Source organism: Giraffa tippelskirchi, chromosome 11 (assembly GCF_054371585.1).
Source record: "Giraffa tippelskirchi isolate mGirTip1 chromosome 11, T2T-mGirTip1v1.2.pri, whole genome shotgun sequence".
NCBI lineage: Eukaryota > Metazoa > Chordata > Mammalia > Artiodactyla > Giraffidae > Giraffa > Giraffa tippelskirchi.
Window position 1 is genome coordinate 144,920,453 of NC_137285.1, and position 25,198 is coordinate 144,945,650.

The 25,198-nt window shown below is 51.3% G+C and overlaps 1 protein-coding gene across 4 annotated transcripts in view; it reads left to right on the forward strand.

Moving 5' to 3' along the window:
- The window catches only part of PRDM11 (PR/SET domain 11), an 83,411-nt gene that overhangs the window by 15,299 nt on the left and 42,914 nt on the right, over positions 1 to 25,198 (forward strand). For 2 of the 4 annotated variants that reach the window (XM_081538309.1, XM_081538310.1), the window contains exons 2-4: positions 19,222 to 19,346; positions 19,680 to 19,783; positions 20,360 to 20,622. In XM_081538309.1, the coding sequence (XP_081394435.1) occupies positions 19,228 to 19,346; positions 19,680 to 19,783; positions 20,360 to 20,622 (486 nt within the window). In that variant the 5' untranslated portion in view covers positions 19,222 to 19,227. Of the gene's footprint in view, positions 1 to 18,024; positions 18,606 to 19,221; positions 19,347 to 19,679; positions 19,784 to 20,359; positions 20,623 to 25,198 lie in introns of those variants that run through there. The other 2 variants (XM_081538311.1, XM_081538307.1) reach the window with 2 other exon arrangements.

Consider the following 25,198-nt stretch of genomic DNA (forward strand, 5'->3'; position numbering starts at 1 on the left):
GACAGAGGCCCAGAGATGTCAAGTGACTTTCCCAAGGCCGCCCAGTTAGGCGCTGGCAGGGTTAAGGGAATATACCCAGGCCAACTGGCTCCTTGTTTGGTTCTTTTTCATGAGGCCACCCAGTATGATAGTTTTGGCAGAAGGTGCCCAGTGGGGCAGCCCTGCCTGTCCTCTTGCCCTCCGGTCCGTGGCATGTGTGGTCAGTGAGCACAGAGGGTTGGAATTATTTCCTGAGAGGCGAGAAGCACCGACGCTGGCCCGGGGCCCAGCCCTTTCCCAGCCGCAAACGCTCTCAGCCACCAGAGATGGCAGGACAGAGAGTGGCTGCTTCAGCAGAGGCCATGTGCTCTGCTGGGGAAGCAGCTTTCTCTCTGGGCCTGTCCTGTGGCATGGGCAGGGGTCTGCAGCCCACCTGGGGACCCTGGGTGCTTCTCCGGGGAGGCGGGAGAGGAGCCATCATGCGGCACATTTTAAGACTGGAGGAAGCGAGGCTCCGAGAGGCGCAGGGGGCTGGTCTGAACCGGCGGCTGGCAGAGGGGAAACTCGAACCCACTCCCTGATTCTCCCCGTAGACCTTCACCTGTCATGCTGCTGGTCACACCAAGGACTCTGAGCTGGCCCAGCTTTAGAGTTAAGAGCACAGATGCTGGTATCAGAGGAATATGTGCTGGGTCCTGGCTCAACAATAACTGTTCATATTTATTGAGCACTTACTAAGTGCCAGGTGCTATGTTGTCTTGACTCATAATATCTCACTTAATCCTCGGAATAACCTCAGGAGGTAGACACCATTATTATCTCCATTTAGTGGGAAAACAGGCACAAAGAAGTGACTTCCCGTGGTCATATGAGGAGGGGTGGGGGTGAAGCTGAAACTGGAATCCCAGCAGAGTGGCTCAGAGTTGCCCGTTGCACCATGACAAGCCCTCTCACAGCCGGGAGAGCTACACCCGCCTGTCTTATCCTGGTACCTGACCATGGCGGGCCTTGGTATGCATTTGTTGGGAATAATTGCGTGAATGGATGTGAGGCCTTGGACAAGTGACTCGGCCTCTCTGAGCAGCAGTAAAGTAAGGAGCAGCCACCTTTTCTTCAGTGTCGATGGGAAGAGTCCCGCGTGGTGATGTTTCAAAGTGCTGCGGTCCTTCGGGGCAGACGGTGCCTCCAAGTGGCTCTGAACTGACCTGGGAGTCGGGGTGCAGCTCTGAGCTGTCTCCCTGGTGCATAGCTGTCCAGCCCTGGGGATGGAGGCAAGTTCTGTCTGCATGGGTGGCTGGGGGGTGTCACCCGTGGCTGGCGTTGGGCTTCCTCTGGGCAAAGCCGGGGGCCAGAGGGGCGGAGGGTGAGCCCTGTGGCCGAGTTCGTGCAGACCCCTGCATTCCTGTGGGTCGCTCACAGCCGGCTGGGTAGCTCCCTCCCTCTTTTTTCTTGTCATTTCCCCGTGCCTGTCTTTCATCCAGGCTCAGGGAGGCGAGGTGACTCACCCAGGTTCCCACAGGTGTGGAACGTGATTCCAGACCTCACCCACCGCCTCCTGAGGGCCCCCTCCAGTTCCTCACTGTGGGTTTCAAAAGTGGGGCAGGTGCCTGGGGCAGAGTTTGATCAAGGGCCCCTGGAGGTCTCCTGCGTGGCAGGATCCCCCACTCAGGTTTGCTCCCTTGGTGGACAGCTCTAACAGTAGGCTCTGTGTAGGTGGACTCAGGAGATGCCAGGCTCCTTCCCAGGATCTGCTGTAGATCTGCTGTGTGGCTTTGAGTAAGTTCCTACCCCTCTCTGGGCCTGGGCGTACAGCCCTGTGAAGTGGGACCATAGGGCTCACTGCTGTTCTGTCCTTCCCTTTTAGGGGTGTGATTTGTGCCTTAGGACCGAGACTGACATTTTCTCAACCCCTTTTGAAGACACTAGGCTACTGGGGACTCAGCCTTACCAGTTGGGAGAATCAAGGACCAGGTTCTGGTCCCAAATCGTCCTGGGACTGGGAGAAGCACATGGCAGGGTGAGGTGGGGCTTGCCAGGGAACTCCACCGGCTGCACTCCCCCGGGGGGGCCCTGGGAAACGGGTTCAGCAGACAGTACTCCCCTATGGGAGGCAAACACTGACTCTGGAGGCTGCGAGATCTGGGTTTGAATACAAGGTTTCCCACTCACCTCTGGCCACCCACTTGGCCTTTCTGAGCCTCAGTTTCCTCACTGGTGAAACAGGAGGTGATATGGTCCCCCTAAGTTGAGGTTAGGATGAAATGTAGGCATGTCTCCCCAGCCACCCGCTGACACTTAGCTGGTTCCCCAGTGGCATGCGCGGATCTGTTAAAGGGTTGGAAAATTGGAGGGGGGGAATCAGAGAAAGTTCCAGAAGCCTCTGGAGGCTGAGTCCAGAAATAGAAGACCCCAGAGGCAGAGGCTGCTGATGGCCAGACTGGCCTCCGCCAGCCCCCAGGAGGCCACAGTGAGCTGGCCGGGGGGCCTCCCCTCCCTCCCGGGGCTGCTGGCTGCATAAATTACTCGGCAGCCTCTGGGCTAATTTTACCTTCTTGGTTTTCATGAATCATTTCCCATCCGGGGGCGTGTGCGAGGAATGGAAACGGCTCTGCCAGCTGGATGCCCAGGCGCCAGCCGCAGTGAGGCGCCTGTGTGGAGCCCTGCCTGCGTGCTCAGAGGCAAGGACCGGACACCCTGGGATCCCCCAAAGGGCCCCTGAGGGCCGGCTCCTTCCAGCTGTGTCCCTGTGCCTTTAGGTTGTGATTTTGCAGGTTCTGAGCCTGGAACTTGGGCTGAATCTAAATGAATCTGGAATTACATGATTCTACCGTGATGGACATTTGAGTCTTATTTTGACCCCTAGCGGTGGAGTGGTTCAGCAGAGAGACCCCTGTGACCTGCTGGGGTGCTTCTTTGTGGCCCAGCTCTGGGAGTTTGCAGGAATGCTGAATTTTCATAGTCACAGAATACCAGAGCTGGTTGGCTCTGGCTGAAAGTCCAACCTAACCACCTTGGGTAAACTGAGGCTCAGAGAGAGGAAGGAATTTAGCTCAGGACAGTGACTTGTGGAAGAAGTCAGGCTAATGGTTATTTACTGACTGCTCACCATTTTGCTCACAACACCCCTCTTTGACTATTATTATCCCCATTTTATGGAGGGGTAACTGGAGGCCCAGAAGGTGAAATAAATTCCCCAGATGACACAGCTGTATGTGGTAGAGCCATAGTTTGTGGAGCCCGAGTTGTCCCCGGCTTCTACACCAAGCTGTCTCTTGGAGTGGGTTTACAAGCTCACTGTGAGTGGTCCTGGAAGCCCCCAGCTCACCCTCTTGTTTTCTTCTTCCCTGCACCAAATGTGTATTGAGCCCCTGCTGAGAACCATTCTGGGCCATTCTTGGGTGCAGCCAGGGTGGACAGAGGCTGGGGCGCCGATGAGGCCCCTCCCCGGCACCCCATCTCACCTGAGGCTGAGTTCCCAGAGGACAGCATCTACACAGCACTTTGGTCTCTGCCACACAGGCTACACACTCAGCGGCCCGGCCCAGGCAGGAGGGACACGGGTCCGCCCACTTGGCCACCACCACCCAGCCCTGGAAAATTGTTGCCACATGGGACTCCCTTGCCTGGCGTTGTGAACGCTTCTGATTTTCCAGAGAAGCTGAACATCCATGTTTTTACTCGAAATCTTCTGTTTCTTTAGAGTTGGCAACTAAAGCAAAAATAAAAATTGGAAAAAAGTCAGCCACCCGTTTGTAAGCTGTGGATCCATACTTCTGCTGCCTCTCTCTAAGCCTGTCTCTGGTTAGAGCAAGTTCTTGTTCTAATCATTCCTCAGGGGCCACCTCTTCAAGGAGGTCCCTTCACTCCCTGCCATGGAAGACTCTACCCCACCTACAATTGCAGTTTATCACCCTCAACACTAGACTGCCAGCCTGGAATAGTGGAAAGGGGCATGGGCTTTGACCTGGAGAGTCTATAGATAGTTGCTTTGCATCCTTGTTCAAGCTACTTAACTTCTCTGAGCCTCCATTTTTTATTTGAAAAACAAGTACAGTAAAATTGAACTCAGAAGATTGTTGAAAGGACTAAATACAATCAGACAGAAACCCCAGTTAATCAGAATTAGGCAGAAGTGGAATTTATGGGCCCAGCAAAGTGAGAAGTTCATGAGTGGCCACAGCTTCAGGCACAGTTGGATCCAGGGCTCACACAGCACCATCAGGACTCGGCCTTTCTGTCTGACTCTGCTTTGCTCTGTACTGGCTCCACTCATAGGCGGGCTGCTGGACTCGGTGGCACAGTGGCTGGCTGCCAGTGGATCCGTACTTATGTTCTACTCTTTCAGTGCCTGCTCTTCCCAGCAGATTCCTCCAAAGCCCCAAACTGCAGCTCTTGATTAGCTGGGCCCTTTGCCCTTCCCTGCACCATTCAGTCTGCTGGGCAGATATGTCTGCTGTGGATCAGTCCTTGGGCCAATCAATCAGAATGAAGCATTTCGAAAAGGGGAATCTCCAAGGACACCAGGGGGCTCAGCACCAGAAGGGGGAATGGATGCCAGTAGGGAAGCCTACAGACATTCTTCCCAGGCTGCACGCCTCACGAGGGCAGGGACCTAGTTCAGCCCAGGTTCCCAGCACCTAGGACAATGCCTGGCACTCCGCAGCATGCGAAAGTCAAGAGTGAATGAACGGATCTCCTCCACAGTACGTGTAGAACGCTGGGCATGGAGCCTGATGTCAGCCACATCCATACCCCTCCTGCTCGTTCCTGGAGAACCAGGATGAAGGTCTTCCATCCTTGGTCCTTGCCATGTTTACCCCTGTGGAGTGTTTAAGTGCCTCCTTAATGTGGAGCTTGTCAGCCCAGCCCAGGAAGCCCCAGAACACTGTTTGGTGCGGCTTGACATACAGTCGTTATAATAATTAGTGACCACAGCACCTTGCATTGACAGGTCTGCTCTGAAATCAGCTCACTCTTTATTCTTTGCTGCCTGTGTCCGGATCATTTATGCTTTTTACCATTTCAAGCTTGAGCTGCTGCTAGAGCTTCAGTTTCCTCAAGGGTAAGACAGGGATAGAATCCACCCTGCAGGGTTGCGGAGAGGATTACGTGAGATAAGAAAAAAGTGGAGCTCCTGGCCCAAGTCCTGGCACAACGGAGGAGCTCAAGAAGAGCCAGGTTCCCTTTGAATCCCCTCAAATCCAGGTCCTAGCGTATGAATAAATCCACATGTGTAAGCCTTTTCATGGGAATATGGGAAGATAGTTAATTCTTCATAGATGGCCACTGATGGTGCATACATACACATAAGACACACCTATGCACGTAAACAATTAGGAAAGAACCCTGATCTCTTGGCATAGAGGCTACATGTGGCCAAGACTCCTCGGATCAGCCAGACAATTTATTACCCCCAGCACAAGAATCAGCGGGCTCATCAGCATGGTAGCACCGGTTACTCTGCCCCCAGGTCCCATGGGGCAATATGATGAACCTAAATGGGGACTGTAGGATATGCCACGCTGGAAGAACTCAGGGATGAGGCCTTGGCACCTTTTGTAGCCAGCAGTAATCAAGCTGGCTCCCCTTCTCTGGGGAGTGAGCAATTGTATGGTATTTGTGCTGTGTTGCCATGGCTGACTTAGTTACCTGTGTGACTAGGTACAGAAATGGCTTAGGGTGGGAGGGTGGTGCAGGCACAAAAGGAGAGATTTAGGTGACTTGTGAGGTTTCTTGTGATTCTGAAATTCTGGGCAGAATTGGGTAAATAAACTGGGTAAGTAAACAGCCAGAGAATGGCAGGGCGAGATGGAATAGGGAGGAAAATAGGGAGCAGAAGGAGACGGCAGGAGAGGTAAAGGCTGCGGTCAGGCCCACAGGGCCCCCAGTGGCCCTGCAGCCCCCTCCCTCCACACGTCTTTCCCTCCAGGTCTCGTGGTGCAGACAGTGGTATCCCTTTCCTTGTGGCCAAAACACCACATGGTGTTTCATCAGGGTCCTACCTGGTGGTACAGAGGCTTCCGCTCTGGGGATTGGTGGGAAGAGTGTAGAGGCGAGGATGCTAAGGACACCACCATGGAGAGGGGCCAGGAGGACAGAGCTGGGGGGAGGGGCTGCCAAGGGCAGGCTGGGTGATGGTGGGTTTGCATCTCCCAAAGTCTTCCTCTGGGAGGTCTTGAGCAAGTCACTGCCTCTGGGCCTCCATTTCCTCATCTAGAAAGGAAGGGATTTGGGCCGGGTTTCCCTGGTGGCTCAGATAGTCAAGAATATGCTTGCAGTGCAGGAGACCTGGGTTCGATCCCTGAGTCGGGAATATCCCCTGGAGAAGGGAATGGCTACCCACTCCATTATGGCCTGGAGAATTCCATAGACAGAGGAGCCTGGTGGGCTACAGTTCATGGGATCGAAAAGAGCTGAACAGGACTGAGCGGCTAACACTTTTGAAGTCTGGGTGCATCCTTTCAGCTCTGACAGTCTGTAGGAGGCAGTGAGATCTGAGAGCCAGCGTTGGCTCTTAAGAGTTGCAGGTGGAACCTGGGGGCAGATTGCTTCAAGACTCGCTGCCTTCTGCATTAGCATCATAGAGGTAAGGAGCTGGGGACACCAGAGGACATGTTGGGTCTCCAGCATCTGCCTGCAACCCAGCAAGCAATCAATGCAGAACACCTCTGATTACCCTTAAATGAATGTACATATCCAGACCTTTGTCCATCAAGACCTTTCCTTCCTCCCGCTTTGGCATCTGCGAACCTGGCCTCCCTGAGCCCCTGATAGCTCAGCCCAGAGACCCTATGCTGTTTGCAGCCTGACCCCGCCCTCCAGAGGCACACCCCCTTCTCGCCAGCCTTATTTGGCTGTGGTTGACTTGGTGCTTGGGATCCTGGGGCCAGCTGGTCTCAGGGAATGAACGTCAGGGTCCCCTTCCATGGGGACAGCAGGGGTTTGGAAGGAATCCCCACCCCTGTCCACCCTGTGTCTATCAGCAGATACCACCTCCCATTCTGCTCCACTTGCTGGCAGCCTGGGACTAATTTTTTAGGCTATAAATACTGATATGTACTCTAAAACTTTTTACTATGCAGAAAAAATAGAAGAATATAATAAACTTGCATACATCCATCAGCCAGCCTCAACAGTAACTCCTAGGCATTACTAGGGCTTCTCTGGTGGCTCAGCAGTAAGAAATCCACCTGCAGTGTGGGAGACCTGGGTTTGATCCCTGGGTCGGGAAGATTCCCTGGAGGAGGGCATGGCAACCCACTCCAGTATTCTTGCCTGAAAAATCCCATGGACAGAGGCGCCTGGTGGGTTACAGTCCACCCCATGCAGTCACAAAGAGTCGGACATGACTGAGTGACTAAGCATGCACACATGCATTACTGAGCTATTTTTTTAAGTTAGAAATGCATGGATCTGGTGTATAACTCAGTGAGAAGCAAGTCCCGTTCCCCACTTGAGCCCTGTCTCAGGAGCAGCGGCTGTCATAGCCTAGAGCTATTCTGTGCATGCGTGAGCACATATAAATGCATATGTTCATCTAATTTTATTAAAATGGGGCATGTTTATTTTATAAAACACATTAATGTAGCTTTCTCATTTTGTATCAGACACCATTCTGGGTAGATAACAAATATCAACTCATTTAATCCCCGTAACAGCCGTATCAGGTGGGTGCTATTAATATCCCCAGGCACAGAGAGGTTAAGGAACTCCTATGACATCACACTCATTTAGATTGAAGGTGGGAGAAGGGGATGACAGAGGATGAGATGGTTGGATGGCATCATCGACTCGATGGACGTGAGTTTGAGTAAGCTCCGGGAGTTGGTGATGGACAAGGAGGCCTGGCGTGCTGCGGTCCATGGGGTCGCAAAGAATCAGACACGACTGAGCGACTGAACTGAACTGATGACATCACACAGGGGTTGGCCTCATTGGGAGTTAAACCTGGGCAGCTTGGTCTCAACCACCATCTTTTTACTGCCTCTCAAATTATATATGTAGTTTTCTTTACCTCGATTTTGTTTTCACCACGAATTATGTAATCCATCCAACAAATGTGTGCTTAACTTTGCACCAGGCATTCTTCTAGTGGCAGGGGATATAACAATGAACAAAACAGATACACATCTCTGACCTTCTGGACTTTACATTCTAGTCAGGGAGACAGCCAGCCAGTAATAGAGATAATATATATTATATTATAATATATATAATATATATTATATTATATATTAATATATATATTATATATTATAATATATATATTATCTGCATATATTTGATGGTGAATCATGCTCTGGAGGAAAATGAAGCAAGGAAGGAGGGGTAGAAAGCGTAAGGGAGCTGCAATTTTATGCAAGTGACCGGAGGATGTGATATTGAGCAAAGGGCTGAGGGCATGAAGGAATGAGCCCTGCAGGTCCCTGGGGGAAGACCATGCCAGGCAGAGGGAACAGCCCGTGCAAAAGCTTGAGACGAAGCGTGCCTTGCTGCAGGCTGTGCAAGGCAGCCTTTGGGGCTGTGGTGAGAGTCAAGTGGCAGTGGGAGGAGATGGGGTCCAGAGTCAGTGGGGTACAGATTGGGTCTGACTGGCACACCCCTGAGGAGCTTTGCTGTTTGCTCCATGTGAGATGGGGCTCCAAGGAGGATTTTAAGCTGGGGACCATTTGATCTGACTTAGGTGGTCACAGGTTGATCCTGGCGGCGGGGTGGAGAATGGACAGTGGGGGCAGAGTGGAAGCAGGGGGTGGAGTTTGTTCCATTGCTTCCTCCTTTGAAAAAACTGCCTGTAGTGTGGATATGCTCTCATGCACTTAACCAACCTCCAAATGGACACATTGGTTGTTCCTTGCCATTCCAGACGGTGCTGCAATGAATACCCTTACCCATGTGTCTTGGAGAAATTCTGAGAAGTGGAATTGCAGGACCAAAGGTCATGGGCATTTTTTGAAAGGTTTGCGGCGCCAAATTGCCTTCCCTAGAGGTCCCAGTTTATGATCCCAGCAGCAGCGCATGAGAGAGAGCTCAGGTTAGTGTCCAGTCAGGTCTCGGGTTTAGTGTGCTAAGTCGCTTCAGTCACGTCCAACGCTGTGTGAGCCCATGGACTGTAGCCCGCCAGGCTCCTCTGTCCAGGGGATTTCCCAGGCAGGAATACTGGAGTGGGTTGCCATGCTCTCCTCCAGGAGATCTTTCTGACCCAGGGACGGAACGACGTCTCTTACATCTCCTGCATTGGCAGGTGGGTTCTTTACCACTAGTGCCACATGGGAAACTTAGGGGAGAGGGTAGCTGGGGGTGTAATGCTGCAGCCTCCCCCATCTGCCCCTCTGTGGTCCAAGGCACTGTGGAGGAGGATGTTGTACAGAGACAGAGTCAGAGTTCGGATCCCAGCCTGATTGGACCTGAGGGTGGGGGTGGAGCCTGTACCTTTGGTGGGACAGGGTACCAGTGAGGATGGCCAGGGCTGCAGGTAACAGAGACCCCATCCTAGTCAGGCTTGAGTGAAAACACATGGCAGGAAGTGCAGAAGTAGGGCAGATTTTAGGACCATTTGATTTAATGCCTTAACCAGGTTGATTAAAGTCCCCATCTTGGGGATGTTTTCCAATACCGAACAAACTATGCTCTGTGCTCTGCTTCTTTGACACCAAGTGAAACGAACGATCCAGAATGAACACAGAATCCCACAATGGGGGCCCACTCCCTCATGATTGTCCCCACTTCAAATGCCACTTGCAATGCCTGGGCCACCCATGCAATACTTATGACCAACATAAATCAGGGATTTCTGCGACCTCCTCCGCAGACGCTGTAACTCCCAAGAACAATTTGCAGAACTCAGGCAAGTGCTTTACTTACTATTTTTGGTTTATTATAAAGGATACAACTCAGGTAGAGCCAAATGGAAGAGCAAGGCATGGGGAGAGGGCTGTGGAGCCTCCATGCCCTCTCCAGGCATGCCACCCTCCCAGCACCTGGATATGGTCACCAACCAGGAGGCTCTCTGAATCTTAAGGATTTTTATACCCCTATAAAACCCTGGCGGTCCAGTGGTTAAGAATTTGCCTTCCAACGCAGGGGTTGTAGGTTCGATCGCTGGTCAGGGAGATAGGATCCCATATGCCTCATGGCCAAAATAAACATAAAGCAGAAATAATATTGTAACAAATTCAATGAAGAGTTTAAAAATGGTCCACATAAAAACATCTTTAAAAAAGAGAATTTTTAAAAATTTCGATCTTTACCTCCCCTTAACCTTCTCCCCGATCCCTACATCAGTGGATGGGACTGAAAGTTCTAACTTGAATCTCTTGGTTTTTCTGGTGATCAGCCTCATCTTAAGTCCATTAAGGGGCTCTGTCCTATGTTACCTCATTAGCATCAACTCAGCTGTGATAGCAAGGGGCTCCTTATGACTAATGAGACATTCCTACTGGGAAATGCCAAGGGTTTTAGGAGCTCAGGTCCAGGAACTGGGGACAAAGACCAAATATATTTATTACTATACCACACCTCTCCACTACTCTGCTGTGCTAGCTTCATCCTCAGGGGGATTCCTGCCAGCGTCTTCTGCAGGACATGCCTGCCATTTGCAGTAATGGCTGTGTGCTTTCTCCAGAGGGTAGGGCAGTTGTTCCCACGAGGAAGGTGCAGCATCTGAGCAAACTCTGATTTCGTTAATGGGAGGAGAGGGGGATCCAGGTAAGCCACCAACAGTGAGAAGCCAGCTCATTAAATAGGTGCCATCCTTCACCAGCTTCTCCACTTGACTCATGAACCTTGACACTGTTTCTTCCAACTCCTTATCAAAGTCTTACCATGAAGGAGTCAACATATTACCTCTAAAAGATTCTTCAGGAGGAAGCACCTTGGGAGTACATGTTCCACAGCCCCGGACCAGCTGCACCGCTGGTGCTTAGTGAGAACTGACGTGTAGATAAAGGCCTGAAACCAGATCTGTTGTGACTGAGACAGGAGCCTCAGCTGGCTGGACCTCAGTTCCCCCAGCTTCAAAATCAGGGGCTAGATGGGGTTAGAGGTCTCCTCATGGGAACTCCTTGCCCTGAGAACCCCTGCAGAGTTTTTTCTTTGTTTTTATTAACATATAGAAAAATAAAAGTGTGAAAATGTATTTTCACAAACTTAGAAAATGGGACCAATACTAAGATGGGACCAGTCCTCAGATCTAGAAATAGGGCGTGACAAGCATCCTAGAACTCCCTTTCCTGGCCCTTTCTAATTGTTTGCAAGGATAACCAGTTACACCTGTAACCACCATAGTTTTGACTATTTTTAAATTTTATACAAATCGAGCCACAAAGCATGTACTCTCTGGGGTCATGTTTCTTTTCTAAGCATCATGACTCATCTACTCTACAGCATGCAGTTGTGGTCCAATTTCACTTCTGCATCGTATTCTATCCACCAAGCTATTTTTTGAACATAGAGAAGTGTCATGAAAATCGCATGGCACTGTGTAATCAGCAGGACAAGTGAATGAACCACACCAGATTTCTTTGCTTTTGCTTAGAATGATAGCAGTGAACCTATTGCAATGTTTCATGGACAAAACCTTTCAAATGGGAATCATAAAAATTGAAACAGGTGAAGTGGCTCAATCGTGTCCGACCCTTAGCGACCCTATGGACTGTAGCCTACCAGGCTCCTCCGTCCATGGGGTTTTCCAGGCTGGAGTACTGGAGTGGGGTGCCATGCCCTCCTCCAGTGGATCTTCCCAACCCAGGGGCTGAACCTGTGTCTCTTACGTGTCCAGCATTGCAGATGGGCTCTTTACCACTAGCACCACCAGAAGCCCTAAATAGTTGGTTGGGTCTCAGTATCTAATGACAAGTGGGTAAAGATAGAAGAATGTTAGTTATCATCTTCTCTGGCAGTTTCTCAACTAAATGAACATGAAGAGTTCTTTTACAATTTTTTCTAAGTGACGTAAGGAAAAAAGAAAGAAAACTCTTTAACATAAGATCCGCAACTAACCACTAGTGATATCCCAAAATGTATCCTCCCAGACCTGTGTTGCAAATCCATATAGCTAAATACACATTTTATATGCAATTATTTTGCATCTATCTTTCTGCCACTTTCATTTAAAAAGTTGACTTTATTTTTTATAGTAGTTTTACGTTCACTGGGAAATGGAGCAGAAAGTGGAGAGTTTTCCTATGCTCCCTGCCCTGCACCCCCTTCCCCACTGTGGACAGCAGCGTCAGTCTTAGGACTAGCCCAGTCTCCAAGAGTTGGAAGTGTTTTTGGACCCATCAGTCCTCAGCTATGTGGCTGGTCCAGGGGCCACCCCAGCAGGCATTCAACTGTTGGTTATACAGTTAAACCCAGAGGCATGTACATTTGTTACAACTGCTGAACCTACACTGACATAATTATCATCCAGAGTCCACAGTTTACATTAAGGTTCACTGGTGTTACGCATTCTATGGGTTTGGACAAATGGATAATGACACGTACCCACCATTATAGTATCACCCAGGGTGGTTTCACTGCCTTAAAAATCCTCTGTGCTCTACTTATTCACCCCTCCCACCCTCCAGCCCCTGGCAACCACGGATCTCTTTGCTGTCTCCATAGTTTTGCCTTTTCCAGAATATCATAAGTTGGAATCCTACAAGATGTCGCTTTTTCCGATTCGCTTCTTTCACTTCATAACTTTCATTTTACTTTTAACAGTATATTGAGCCTGCGTTTCCATGTCAGTAAATATTCTTCTGAAGCGTTGTTAATTGCTGTCTAATATTTCCTTGTATGTTGTGTAGTAACTTCTGTGTTCGAGGTTTAAGTTGTTTCCTGGTTTTTTTTTTTTTTTTTGCTACTAAAAATAGTGTTGCAGAGGACAGCCTTGTGGGTAAATCTTTGCACACAGCTTAATTATGTCCTTCAGATAAATTATTAGCTTTGAGATTGCTTCTACAAAGGTTTTGCTCATTTCAAGGCTTTTGATATGCATTGCCAAATTGCCGTGTAGAAAGGTTACAGCGGTTTCTGTTCCAACTGCTAGAGTATGTGGGGTATTTCCCCACATACTTGCCAACTCTGACTGGTATTGAGATTTTTAATCTTTGCCAGTTTATTAAAGGAGAGATGATATTTATTTAATTTATATTTATTTGAGTATTAAAGTTTTGTGGTTTTCCATAAAGCATACTGGCCATTTGTCTTTTTTTTTTTTTCTTTCACAACTTTTCCATTTTTTTCTATTGGGATAATCATCTTTATAGCATAGGTTTATTAAAAGTGTTTTTCTATTAAGGGTATTGACTGCTTGTAAAGGCCCTCTTTTAATGTCAAACAATGTCACCAACATCACCAAGTAATGTGCTGTGGCTGTTTTTTTTTCGTTTAGTTGTTAAGTCATGTCCAACTCTTTGCGACCCCATGGACTGTAGCCCACCAGTCTCCTCTGTCCATGGGATTCTCCAGGCAAGAATACTGGAGTGGGTTGCCATTTCCTTCTCCAGGGGATCTTCCTGACCCAGGGATTGAACCCATGGCTCCGGCCGCCTCTTCTGCATTGCAGGTGGATTCTTTACTGCTGAACCACTGGGGAAACCCCATACCTAATGTGTGCTACACTTTTAAAATAATAAATAAAATGGATGAGAAGAATATGTATAGAGTACTTATTCTATGCCAGGCACTGTATTATGTAAAACAGCCCTATGAGATAGGATCTGATATCTGTCCCATTGGACAGATGCGGAAACAGAGACAGGAGTGGGTAGTGAACTTTCTCAAGGTTACACAGTACAGCTTGTGAAATGGCTGTGCTGGTATCAACTGAGTAACAAAACACATGGTGGCAGAGTTTCTATGAATCAATAACACTTTAAAATAAATTTACCTTTTGTTCATCACAAAAGTATCTACATATTAATACATTTGCAAATTCATCTAGGTGTATAATTTATTTTTTCTATAGGCAGTGCTTGCTGGACATATACATCCAACAACTCCCTGTAATAATTTCATGCTTTTTCCTGCTTTCCCCCCATGGTCTACTGTTAAGGACCATGTTGGACCTTTTATTTTTCAGGAGGAGGAAACTGAGACTCAGGGCCAGGCAGGACCTCGCTCAGGGACCGCTAAAAAGTTTATGCCACAGTCAGGACTGAGACTCAGGGCTTGGGACCCAGCCCATGTCACCATGTGACTTGGGTAGCCCCCTTACTGCATGTCCCTTTGTCATCAGAGGAGACAATGCAGGATGCTGCAGGGGTACAAGACCTGCCAGATTCTCATGGTGCGAGCCTCTAAGGTACCCCAGTGGGTACAGACTCCCAGTCCCTCTGGCCACACTGGCTGCTGGGCATTCCAGGACCTTGGCATCCTGCCAAGGGTGAAAACAGAGCTGCAGCCTCCTGAGCTGCATTCTGCCCCCTCCTCTTGGGTCTGCATCTCATTGCTAGGTTTGCAACATGCCTAATCTCTGCGTGTGCAGACTCCGAGGAGCCAGCTGAGAGGGAGCATTGCCAGCAGCTTGGGAGTCCTCCACGAGGCCTGCCGACCACCCATCCCCCAGGCCCTTCTCCAGGCAAGCAGAGCCAGAACAATCCGCAGAAACGGTTGCTGGAGCTTCACCTGGCTCCGGCCTTACAGTGCCTGCTGACATGGACGCAGTGAAGGACATATGCCTGTGCTTTCCCTCTCTTCCCAACTGGAAGTCCATTCGGTCCTATCATATCCCATCTTCTCCCTCCCTGCCCCCTTGGCCGTTGTTACAGACACAGAGGATTGTAATACACATCAGTCATGTAAGTGAGGCTTGATTCTGATTCTCCAGGCAGCTGGACTCCTCCAAGAATGAGGAGAACTTAACTGTGTAGTTAGTAAATAGGTATCAGTAGTGAGTATTTTGTAACCCATCGTATTTCCCTTTTTGCCTTAGCTGCCAGGAGGCCCAGAACTGAACGGAAAACTAGATCACCAACCATCTTACAACAGATTCTGGGTATAACTAGCATCACTCCTCCACGAGGTCTCTGGTTGTCAGCTGTCCTGTTGAGTATGGGTTTACGTTATAAATCATCACAATTTTTTAAAAAAAAGAATGGGATGAAGGTGGGATATAAATGAAAAATAAGACCTGAAAGGAAGTGGTCCATAGACATCTCACTTTGAGATTCAGATGAATGCTTTTCTCATAAGAGGATGGTCTCCCCAGGGCCATTTCAGACTTACAGAAGTGTCTGTGGGGCATCCCTCCTTCTCTCTCTTGGTCTCTCTCTTTCCATCTTTTTTTCTCTGATTTCCTGTCCTCTCCCTCTTCCCCTCCAGCCTTCATTCTCTTACTGTTGCCTGCTTCTCCCTCCTCTCCTTTCCGCCTTTGTCTCCATAATCTCCCTCCCCTCTCTCCTCTCTCTTCCTGCTCACTCCTTTGTCTGGCAGCCAGTTTACTGTTAAAATCTCTTATAAACCCTTAGCACTTGGCTCTTTCCAGGGCCTTGACCCAGTCTTTGTCTCATTGATTTCTCTGGGCAATTTTGATTATTTCCATTTTGCCAAGGAAGATGCTAAGGCCTAGAACATTGAAGTCGTGCGCCCATGGTTGCACAGCTTGTGCTTTACACTTATTATCAAATCCAAGCTCCAGGCTTCAGGAGTCTAATTCCATCACACTGTCACTTTCCCTCACTGCCTCTAGATACCAGCCTCACCCACCTTGTCTAGTAGAAGTCATGAGAAAGTGCCCCAAGAAGAGGGTTCAAAACATTAACCCACCCACCCTGTCACCCCCCTTGAGATCTCTTATAGGGTTGAGATTCTCAATGGGGACAGAAGGACATATTAGTGGAGGTGGGGTGTGTTATGACATGGGTCATTTGTCCATCAATTCACTTGACAAATATTTATTGAGAGTACGCTATGTGCTAGGCAAGGCTGAGACCAGGTAAGGAAAGCAAGTGTACAATTTAAGGACGCACTCACTCTCAGGTGCCAATCCTGCAAGTGCATGACCCTGAGAATGAGAGCTTCCTTAACATTTATGCCCTAGTATCTTGCTTGTCTTTCACTTATTTCTGCCCCGATGTCAGGCACTGTTACAAGTGCTGACGATTCAGTGGTGAGCAAAAAGGCTGTACTCTGCCCTTGGTGAGCTTCTAATCTATTATGGGAAACAGATATTAATCAAACGATCACGCTAAAAAGAGACTGCTCTAAGGATGACAAGGGCCATGAGGAAAGGGACATAGGGCTAGAGAGGGTATTATGGGGGGTGGCAGTGAGGGCTGAAGGATGGGTAGGAGTTTTCCAGGTGAAATGCAGATAGAATACAAAGCAAGTTCACAGGCTTCCTGGCAAGGTGGAGCATGGGGTACAGGTGGAGGATGGTGTACAGGTTGAGGATGGCATACAAGTATCGCTGGGGTGGGCAGAGGGGCTAGAACAGGAGAGCTCAATGCAAAATGGTCCCCACCAATCAGTTCCTAATAGAGTGCTAGAGTTTGCAAATGACTGACTTAAATCCAATGCAATGGAGAGAATTCAAAGCCACTCCTTCATGACATCACTCATACCCACCTGCCCAATGAGCTTTCTTCAGCTGATGTGCAGAGATGGTGACCAGATCCCTCCAATTTCTTCTCCATCCATTTAACACAGAGATGTCTGTGATAGAACCTAATACTTGCCACATTTTCCCAGTGAAGAAATGGGAGCACAGAGAAGTTAGAAAACCCACTGTCTTAGCTCGGGCTGTCATAACAAAATGTCATAAACTGGGTGTCTTAAACAGCAAACGTTTATTTCTCATGGTTCAGGAGGCTGGGAAGTCCAAGATCTGGGTGCTGGCTCATTTGGTTCCTGGTGAAGGCTCTCTTCTTGGCTTGCAGACAGTTACCTTCCCGCTGCCCTTACCTGGTGCAGAGAGAGAGCAGGAGGGAGGAAGAGGGAGAGCACTCTGGTGTCTCTTCCTCTTCCTAAAGGGCACCAACCCTATTAGATTGGGGCCCCATCCTTATGATCTCATTTAAACTTTATCACCTCCCCACAGGCCCTATCTCCAAATACAGGCACTGAAGAACATTGAGTCCTTAACACCTGCCCAGGGTCCCACAGCCAGTCACAGGGGTTTGAACACAGGCAGTGGATGCTGGGAGTCCAGACTCCTAAACTCTAGACTAACTAGCTCAGAAGGCCGTTGTGTGTGAACGTTGTCCATCCAGTTGAGAAGTGTGCCTCAGAGCAGGGGTGTTCAGGGATGCCTTAAAATTCCATTGGGTCCACCCGGCAGTTGGACCTATTGGGCTGAGTCCAGAACCTACCTGGGGTTGGTGATTCCAATGATCCTTCTGGAAGAAGCCTGGGCTGAGGGTGTGGCATGGAAGTGAACCAGTTCAGACAAGACGCTTACCTTTGGGGGTCCTCCTGTTTCCAATTTACTCAGAGGAGGCCCCAGGCTCCAGTGCGGGCGTCACCACGAATGGCCTGTGTGACCTTGGGGGAGTCACTTGACAAACTTCCAGCCCCGGGTTCCTGCCTCAGTGACCACCCTCCCACCCCAACCCCTGCCACCATCACTGGCGGCAGGGGGCCATTTGGTTGGGCAGCCAAGAACCTGGCGTGAGGCCCTTCGCAGATGCGGGTCGCCACCCGAGGCGCGCAGGTGGGGAAGGAGGGGCTTGCGGTGCGTGGCCGGCAACTTGAGTGTCGGCGTCACTCTGGCCGTGCCGTAGGCCGTTCAGGGTGGGCTGCGGAGGCTGGGGGTCGGGGAGGGGACCCGGGGGGACCCGCGGCGGACCACGGGGCCCAGCCTCCCCGGAGCTCTCATCCTCCCCAGACGCCCCGCCCGGCGCCCCCCGGCCCGCGTAGGGGCTGGAATCCCTCCCAGGCGGGCCCCCCCACCTCCCGGGCGCCCGCTTCCTCCCGCTCCCCGCGCGCCCCCCTCCCGGCCGCCAGCCTGCTACGTGCCCCCGGGGCCGGCAAGAAGCCACATGCCCCCGCAAGGAATGCCGGGCCCGGCGGGCGGGCGGGGGGCGGGCGCCGGGCAGGGCCGGGCCGGCCCGGGAGCGCCCCGCCGCGAAGGTTGGTGAGAGGCGGCGGAGGGCGAGCCCGCGCCCTTCCCGGTCCCCAGCGCCGCCCCTGCGCCCGGCCGGTGCGCCGCGCGGGGCGGATCGCGGCATCTCACACTTTCCCCGCCGGACCCGCGGCCGGAACGACCCGCGAGCTCCGGGGGCGGGGGTGCCCGGGGGACCGGGGGTGGTGGGGGGAGGCTGGGGCGGGGCGGTTAGGCCGGACCCGGGCCGCCCGCGCCCCCCTCCCTGCACCCCGCCCCCCCCACCCCACCCCCCCGCCAACACGTCCCCGCCGGCTCGGAGAAGGGGGCAGGCCGGCACGTCTCCCCACACCCCTCCCCGCTGCCGGCGGCTTTGGGGCCCCGGTGGGGAGCAGGGGGCTGATTAGCAGAGGAGCAGGGGTGTGGCCAGCGGGGCCCCGGGTAGTGAGTCACACACGCTGCTCGCCCAGTCCCGGGGCCGAGAGCGCTCGCAGCCCGAGCTGAGCGCTGTCCTGACCCGAAGAGTGTCCCCGGGCTTGGCATGAGGACCCTGGGGTGCCAAGGGAGGGGCTGAAGCCCAGCGCGGTGGTGGAGGAGGGCGGTAAGCTGCGGGCTAGGGAGACTCCCCTAGAGAGAGCTGGGTGGGGCTTGGAGTCAGGGCCGCCCACGCGGGGACCCCCCCCCCCACCCCAGGCCCCGCCTGTACCTGCTCTGAGCTGGCAAAGCGAGCCTGGCTGCATTCCCTGGCAGCCCTGGGTGAGGGGCTCTGCAGCCAGGCGCTCAGGGCCCATTTCATCTGCCTGCCCCGCTTTGGCCCCCGCTGGACTTGAGCGGATCCCGCCCCTGTTCCCGCCCACCCCCTGGCTGCAAAGTTTTGTGCGGAGGCTCCTATGGGTCCCCCATACCTTTGCCCTCTGGGCTTGGGGTCCAGGCTGTGCTTCGCAGCCCTGCCTCCTGGCCTGAGCTACTCCCGGCCCCTGACCCCATGGGGCTGGTGGCTCCAGTCGTCCCCAGGACCAGCCCGGGGTAGAAATGGCATTTCCTCTTGGCCCGGCTACAGCTGTTTTTGTTGTCTGTGTTCTCAAGCGCTTCCTCTAGGGATGGCAGGGAGGGTAACCAGACTCCATGGGACCCCCCACTTGCCTTCTCGCCACTCACCCCTCTTCCCCTGTCTCTTTGATCCTCTTCCTGTGCCCGTCCTGCCTTCGTGTCCGCAGGACAGAATGACTGAGAACATGAAGGAGTGCTTGGCGCAGACCAAGGCGGCGGTGGGGGAGATGGTGACGGTGGTGAAGACGGAGGTCTGCTCGCCGCTCCGAGACCAAGAGTATGGCCAACCCTGGTGAGGCCCCAGGGTGGGGACAGGCGAGGGAGAAGGGGGGCATCTCCCGGCTGGGTTGATTGGAGATCCTGGGAAGAGGCTCCTCTGGGCAACTCCTAGGACCAGGGGTGGGCATGGGCTCTAGAAAAACCCAAGCAGTGACCCAAGAAGGCCTGAACCCAGGTCTCAGGACCCCTGTCTTTCTACTATCTGCTGCATCAGACAAGCAGGCTGTCTGGGGCTCCTCTACCTGCCCCATCCTCGTGGCCTTCTGGCCAAGTTCTCGGCTTCTCTGCCCACCAGCCTCCCATCTGATGGCTTTGTGCTTTCTCTACTGGCCCCTGTCCTGGCCAGCTCTAGGAGACCAGACCCCTCAGTCATGGAAGTGGAGCCCAGGAAACTGAAGGGAAAACGTGACCTCATCATGCCCAAAAGCTTCCAGCAAGTGGACTTCTGGTGTAAGTGGAGCTTGGGGCTATTCCTGATCACACCGACCATCACCCCCACCCCCCACCCCATCTCTGCTTAGGGGATTTGCAGAGGCAACTCTGATGATAGGCATTCACCTACTGTGTAACCAGACACAGGTCCAGGCCTCAGTGAATCCTCACCCTTAGCTGCTGAGGTGTCTATTATTTGGTCCCATTCTCCAGGGGAGGACACTGAGGTTTGGTGAGGGTTAAGTACCTCCTGGCTCAGCTCCCACGGCTCACAGATGCACACCCATCTGACTCCAGCCATGACCTTTCTTCTGTTTTTTCAAATTTGAAACAAAGGAGGCTAGTGGCTTCCTTGGCATTGGCAGGTGTGTCCCTTGAGTCGCCAGGGAAGGGAGTGGGTTATCGTTACTGAGGACTCAGGGGCCTGTGGCTGCTGGGGTGGAGCCAGGGCTGGGACTCGTGAGTCTCATGCTGTGTGCTTCCCACTGGTCTGCGCTGTCCTGGGGGTGGGTTTCTCATCAGCCCCTCAGCCACCTCCATGGGGCTCTCTCCCTGCAACAGCTGAAGCTCTCTTTCCTCTTTCCGTCCCTCCAGTCTGTGAGTCCTGCCAGGAGTACTTTGTGGATGAGTGCCCGAACCACGGTCCCCCAGTCTTTGTGTCTGACACGCCGGTGCCCGTGGGCATCCCAGACCGGGCCGCCCTCACCATCCCCCAGGGCATGGAGGTGGTTAAGGAAGCCAGCGGGGAGAATGACGTGCGTTGCATAAATGAGGTCATCCCCAAGGGCCGCATCTTCGGCCCCTATGAGGGGCAGATCTCCACCCAGGACAAATCAGCTGGCTTCTTCTCGTGGCTGGTGAGTGTCTCCTGGGCTGTGCCTCGGTAAAGGGTGCTGGGAACGTAGAAGGAAACCAGCAGGGGGAGCCATGTGCTGGCCTAGCCTGGCCCCAGAACTTTTCTGCCATCGCTGCTGGACAAGTGGATGATGGATTTTGCTGTCCCTTAGCCCCTGTGACTCTTGGTGGCTGAGGGCCATTCGGAGGAGCCGCCTCTGTTAGTAGTCAACAGAATCAGCGGTGTGGCGATTTCTCCCTGAATCCTCCTGTGTGTGTCTGGAGGACCATTGTATGACATTTACAAAGGGTTTACCCAAGCCCTCCTCTGGAGTGGATGACCTGGGGCTGGGGGCTGTGAGGATGCAGAGCATGACATTCAGCTAAAAAAGCAGTAAAATCCAGAGCTAAAGGTAAAGCCTCCAACAAGACAGGCACGGTCTCTGCCCTCAGCGAGTGGACCATCTGGTGGGGAGAGCGGGCAGTGAACAAATACATTCACATAGGACAGTTGCGGCTTAAGGGAGAATCCAAGACGCTTTGGGGACACTGGGAGATGGCAGCGTTCACAGTGCTTTGGAATTTGGGGCCTGGAGCCCGAGTTCATTGTGTCAGCCAGGTTTGCTAGTTACTATCTAATGTGACCTTGGACCAGTCATTGAACCTTTCTGTGACAGGATAATCATAGCTGGTGGTGAAGATGAAATGCGTTGATGCTGCAAAGTTCTTAAGAATTGTGCTCACCTCTAGCAAGCGCGCAGTGAATATCAGCTATTGCTGTTATTGTTCTTGGCCAACTTGAGGGGGTTGGGCAAGATTTCCTCTGGTCTGAGACTTAAAGAATGAGTAGCAGTTAGTCAAAGGAGGATGAAAAATTGCTCCCTGTAGACAGAAGAGCTGAGAGAGACCCCAAGAAGTCTGACAGGACAGCAGCAGTGAGCCTGAGAGGCAGAGAGGCGGGAATCAGCCGGGGAGGGAGATGGGGACCAGATCATGCTGTGTTTCATAGGCCATGAAAGTGCATCCTTCATCCTGAGGGCCAGGTAAGCCATCAGAACATTTCAGACAGAAGTGTGACCTGGAAGATTGCAGAATGGAGAATTGGGATTATGGGTAAAAGGTTGGAGTGGAGATTCACATAAGGAAAGATAGCGGCTTAAACTCTGCTGCTAGAGGTGGGCACATTTGAGATTTAAAAGGGAGAATTCCTAAGATTTGTTGATGGATAGGATGTGAAGATGAGGAAGAGGGATTTTCAGGTTTGAAAAGGAAGGCTGATCAAAGATGAATTTCAGGCATCAAACTTGGACAGAGATGGGGGGTGGGGACATGGGACAAGTAGGAAAATCTTTCCTTAACCGTTTACGAGGATCTCCTTTGTTCCAAGCACTGGGCTAACTCTGGGGACACAATGGTGGACCAGATCAGACATCAGTGCTGCCCTCGTAGAGTTTACTGTGGGAAGATGGAATGAATTAAAGAATAAGATAAGTAACTGTAAAATGATGACTATGAAAGGTAGTGAAGAGACAGGGAGGCTAGGAGAAAAGTGATCAACAAAGGGATTTGATGTGGCCAAAAGTCAGGAAAGGCTTCCTAATAGCTGAGCTGTGATTGAAGAAGGAGAATTCCTACCAGGTGATGATTGTGAGGCCCCTCAAGATGGATGGAGCAGCATGAGCAATGGTCCTGTGGCAGAAGGGAGCATGGTATGTTTGCTCGCCTGGGAGGTCACTGTGCTTGGAGTACAGCAAACCCAGGGGTCTGGAAGAGACAGACGTGGTCATATAGATCCCAGCAGGCCAAACTGGGCCTTTTGTTCTCTATTTTAAGAACAGTGAGGAACTTTCATTTATGTTTTAAAAAGTTTGAGTTCGACTGCAGGCTGGAGAACTGATGGGATGGGGCATCGGTCAAGAGTGGACATCCAGGGGACTTCCCTGGTGGTCCAGTGGTTAAGATTCTGCCCTTCCAATGCAAGGGGGGCTGAGTTCAATCCCTGGTCAGGGAATTAAGATCCCACATATTGAGCAGCGTGGCCAAAAAATAAATAAATAAAAGAATGAACGTCTGGACCCCAGTCAGAGGGCTGTGGTCATTCTCTAAGTCGGTGATGGTGGAGGCTTGGGCTTGGGTGGGACAGAGACATAGAGACAAGCGAACTACTTTGTGAATATTTCAAAGGTAAGGGAGATTTGACTTGGAAAGAGACTGCCCTAAGTAAGGGAGAGGGAAGTATCAAGAACAACTCCTGCAGAGTTGTTCTGCCTCCAGGTCTGGAATGGTGTCTTTCTGTGAGAAATGGGGAACACCAGAAGGAGACTGGGTTGAGGGGAAGATCCTGATTTTGGTTTTGGGGCTTGTTGAGCTTGGAGTGATGTCAAGATATCCAAGTGGTGATATCAACTAGGAAGTTAGATTGTGGGTTGGGATCTTGGAAAGGAGGTCTGGAAATGTCACTTCATGAGTCACCTGTGCCTAAGTGGTCAGTGGGGCCAGAGGGCTGGAGGGCAGCGCCCAGGGAGAACGGGCTGAGTGGGAGGTGGAGAAGCCTACAGACTAAGCTTTGGGGAACTTCAACAGTGTACGGTCCAGAAGGGGAGCTTGGTCCTGCACAGGAGACACAGCAAGAGCAACCTGAGAGGTGGGATGGCCGGAATGTCCAACAATGTCCGACTGGAGAGAAGGGCTCAAAAGCACCCACTGGACTTAGTGCCGGGGAAGTCACTGGTGATTTTAGCAAGAGCTGATACTGTAAGACCATGGTTGCCAGCCTGGGGCAATTTATACCTCCTGCCCCCTTTCTGGGATATTTGGAAATGTCTGGAGACATTTTTTTGGCCATCACAACTTGGGATCTAGAAGGAAGAGGCCAGTGAAAGTGAAAGTCACTCAGTCGTGTCCGACTCTTTGCGACCCCATGGACTGTAGCCCACCGGGCTCCTCTGTTCATGGGATTCTCCAGACAAGAATACTGGAGTGGATTGCCATTTCCTTCTCCAAGGGATCTTCCCAACCCAGGGATCGAACCTGGGTCTCCTGCATTGCAGGCAGATTCTTTACTGTCTGAGATACCAGGAAAGCCAGGGATGCTGCTAAACCTTTGATAATACACAGGAAAGCCTCCTGCAACAAAGAGTAGTGTGGCCTCAGTTGTCAATAGATCGGAGTTGAGAAATTCTGAAGAAGAGTAATGAAATAAGAACCTCATTAGAAAGGAGGTGACTGGTTTAGTCACCTTTCAGAAGTTTGATGAGAAGTAAGAAGTGGAGGGGAGACATAGGAAGGGTGATGGCTAAGGGAAGACTGGGGTTAAGGAGGTTTTTGTATTTTTTAAAGTAGAGTGACCTTTATTCAAACACATGCATCTGAGTTGGCTTCTAAGTCCCAGGCACAGATTAACTTTACTTAGGTTTCCTTGATTATATTTTAAATTAATTGATTTATTTTTGACCGTGTTGGGTCTTCATTGCCGCGTGTGGGCTTTCTCTAGTTGTGGTGAGCAAGGGCTATTCTCTAGTTGTGATGCACAGGCTTCTCATGGCAGTGGCTTGTGGAACACAGGCTCTAGGTGCATTGGCTTCAGTAGCTGTGGTGCATGGGCTTTGTTGCTAGTGGCATGTGGGATCTTCCTGGGCCAGGGATCAAACCCATGTTCCCTGCATTGGTGGATGGATTCTTATCCATTGGATCACCATGGAAGTCCCTAAGGGAGTTTGTTAAAAAACCCAATGGAGGAAGTCCTGCTGACTATACAGTAGAGATAGGCACGATGGGTAAGGTTTTATGTTACCTGAGAAGGTCCATATGGAGACATTTGATGTGGAAAGGAGGTAGGTCAATGTTTTTTCTATCCCTGGAGGACTGTTTTAGAGATTTGGAGCTGATGAAGGGAGTTAGCTATAGTTGATCAAATGATGATTCTCCAAAGATGGCCAGGTCCCTCCCCTGGAACCCGTGAATGTGTTATCTTATATGGTAAAAGAGACTGCACGTGTGATCAAGTTAAGAGTTTTGAGATGGAAAAATTATCTTGGATTGCATGGGTGGTACCAGTGCAGTTACAAGCATCTTTATAAGAGGAGGGCAGGAGAGGCAGAGTCAGAAAGAAAACACTGGAAGATGCTGTCCTGCTGGCTGTGAAGATAGGGAAGGAGCCAGGAGCCAAGACATGCAGGCGCCTCCAGAAACTAGGAAAGGCCAGGAAACAGATTCTTTCCTCATGCCTTTTGAAAAACACTCAGCCCTGCCAACACTTGATTTTAGGATTCCTTATTTCCAGAAAAGTAAGACAATACATTTGTGTTGTTTTAAGGCCCTGTGTTTGTGGCCATATGTTACAGCAGTAGTGGGACTCTAATCCATTGAACTTATGTGTTTGGTAGGGGATGGCTGCTAAAGTGTGTGGAGAGGTGGAGAGAGGTAGCCTGAGACAGAGGAGAAGGTGAGTTCAGGCTGGGATGGGGAGAGCTGGAGGTGCCCATGAGATGCCCAGGTGGAGCAGTCCCGAGGCACATAGGTGTGTGTGGGTATACAGCCAAGGGGGGGAAAGCCAAGTGTATAAACTTATGCAGCTGAAGCCCTGGGAAGGGATGGGCA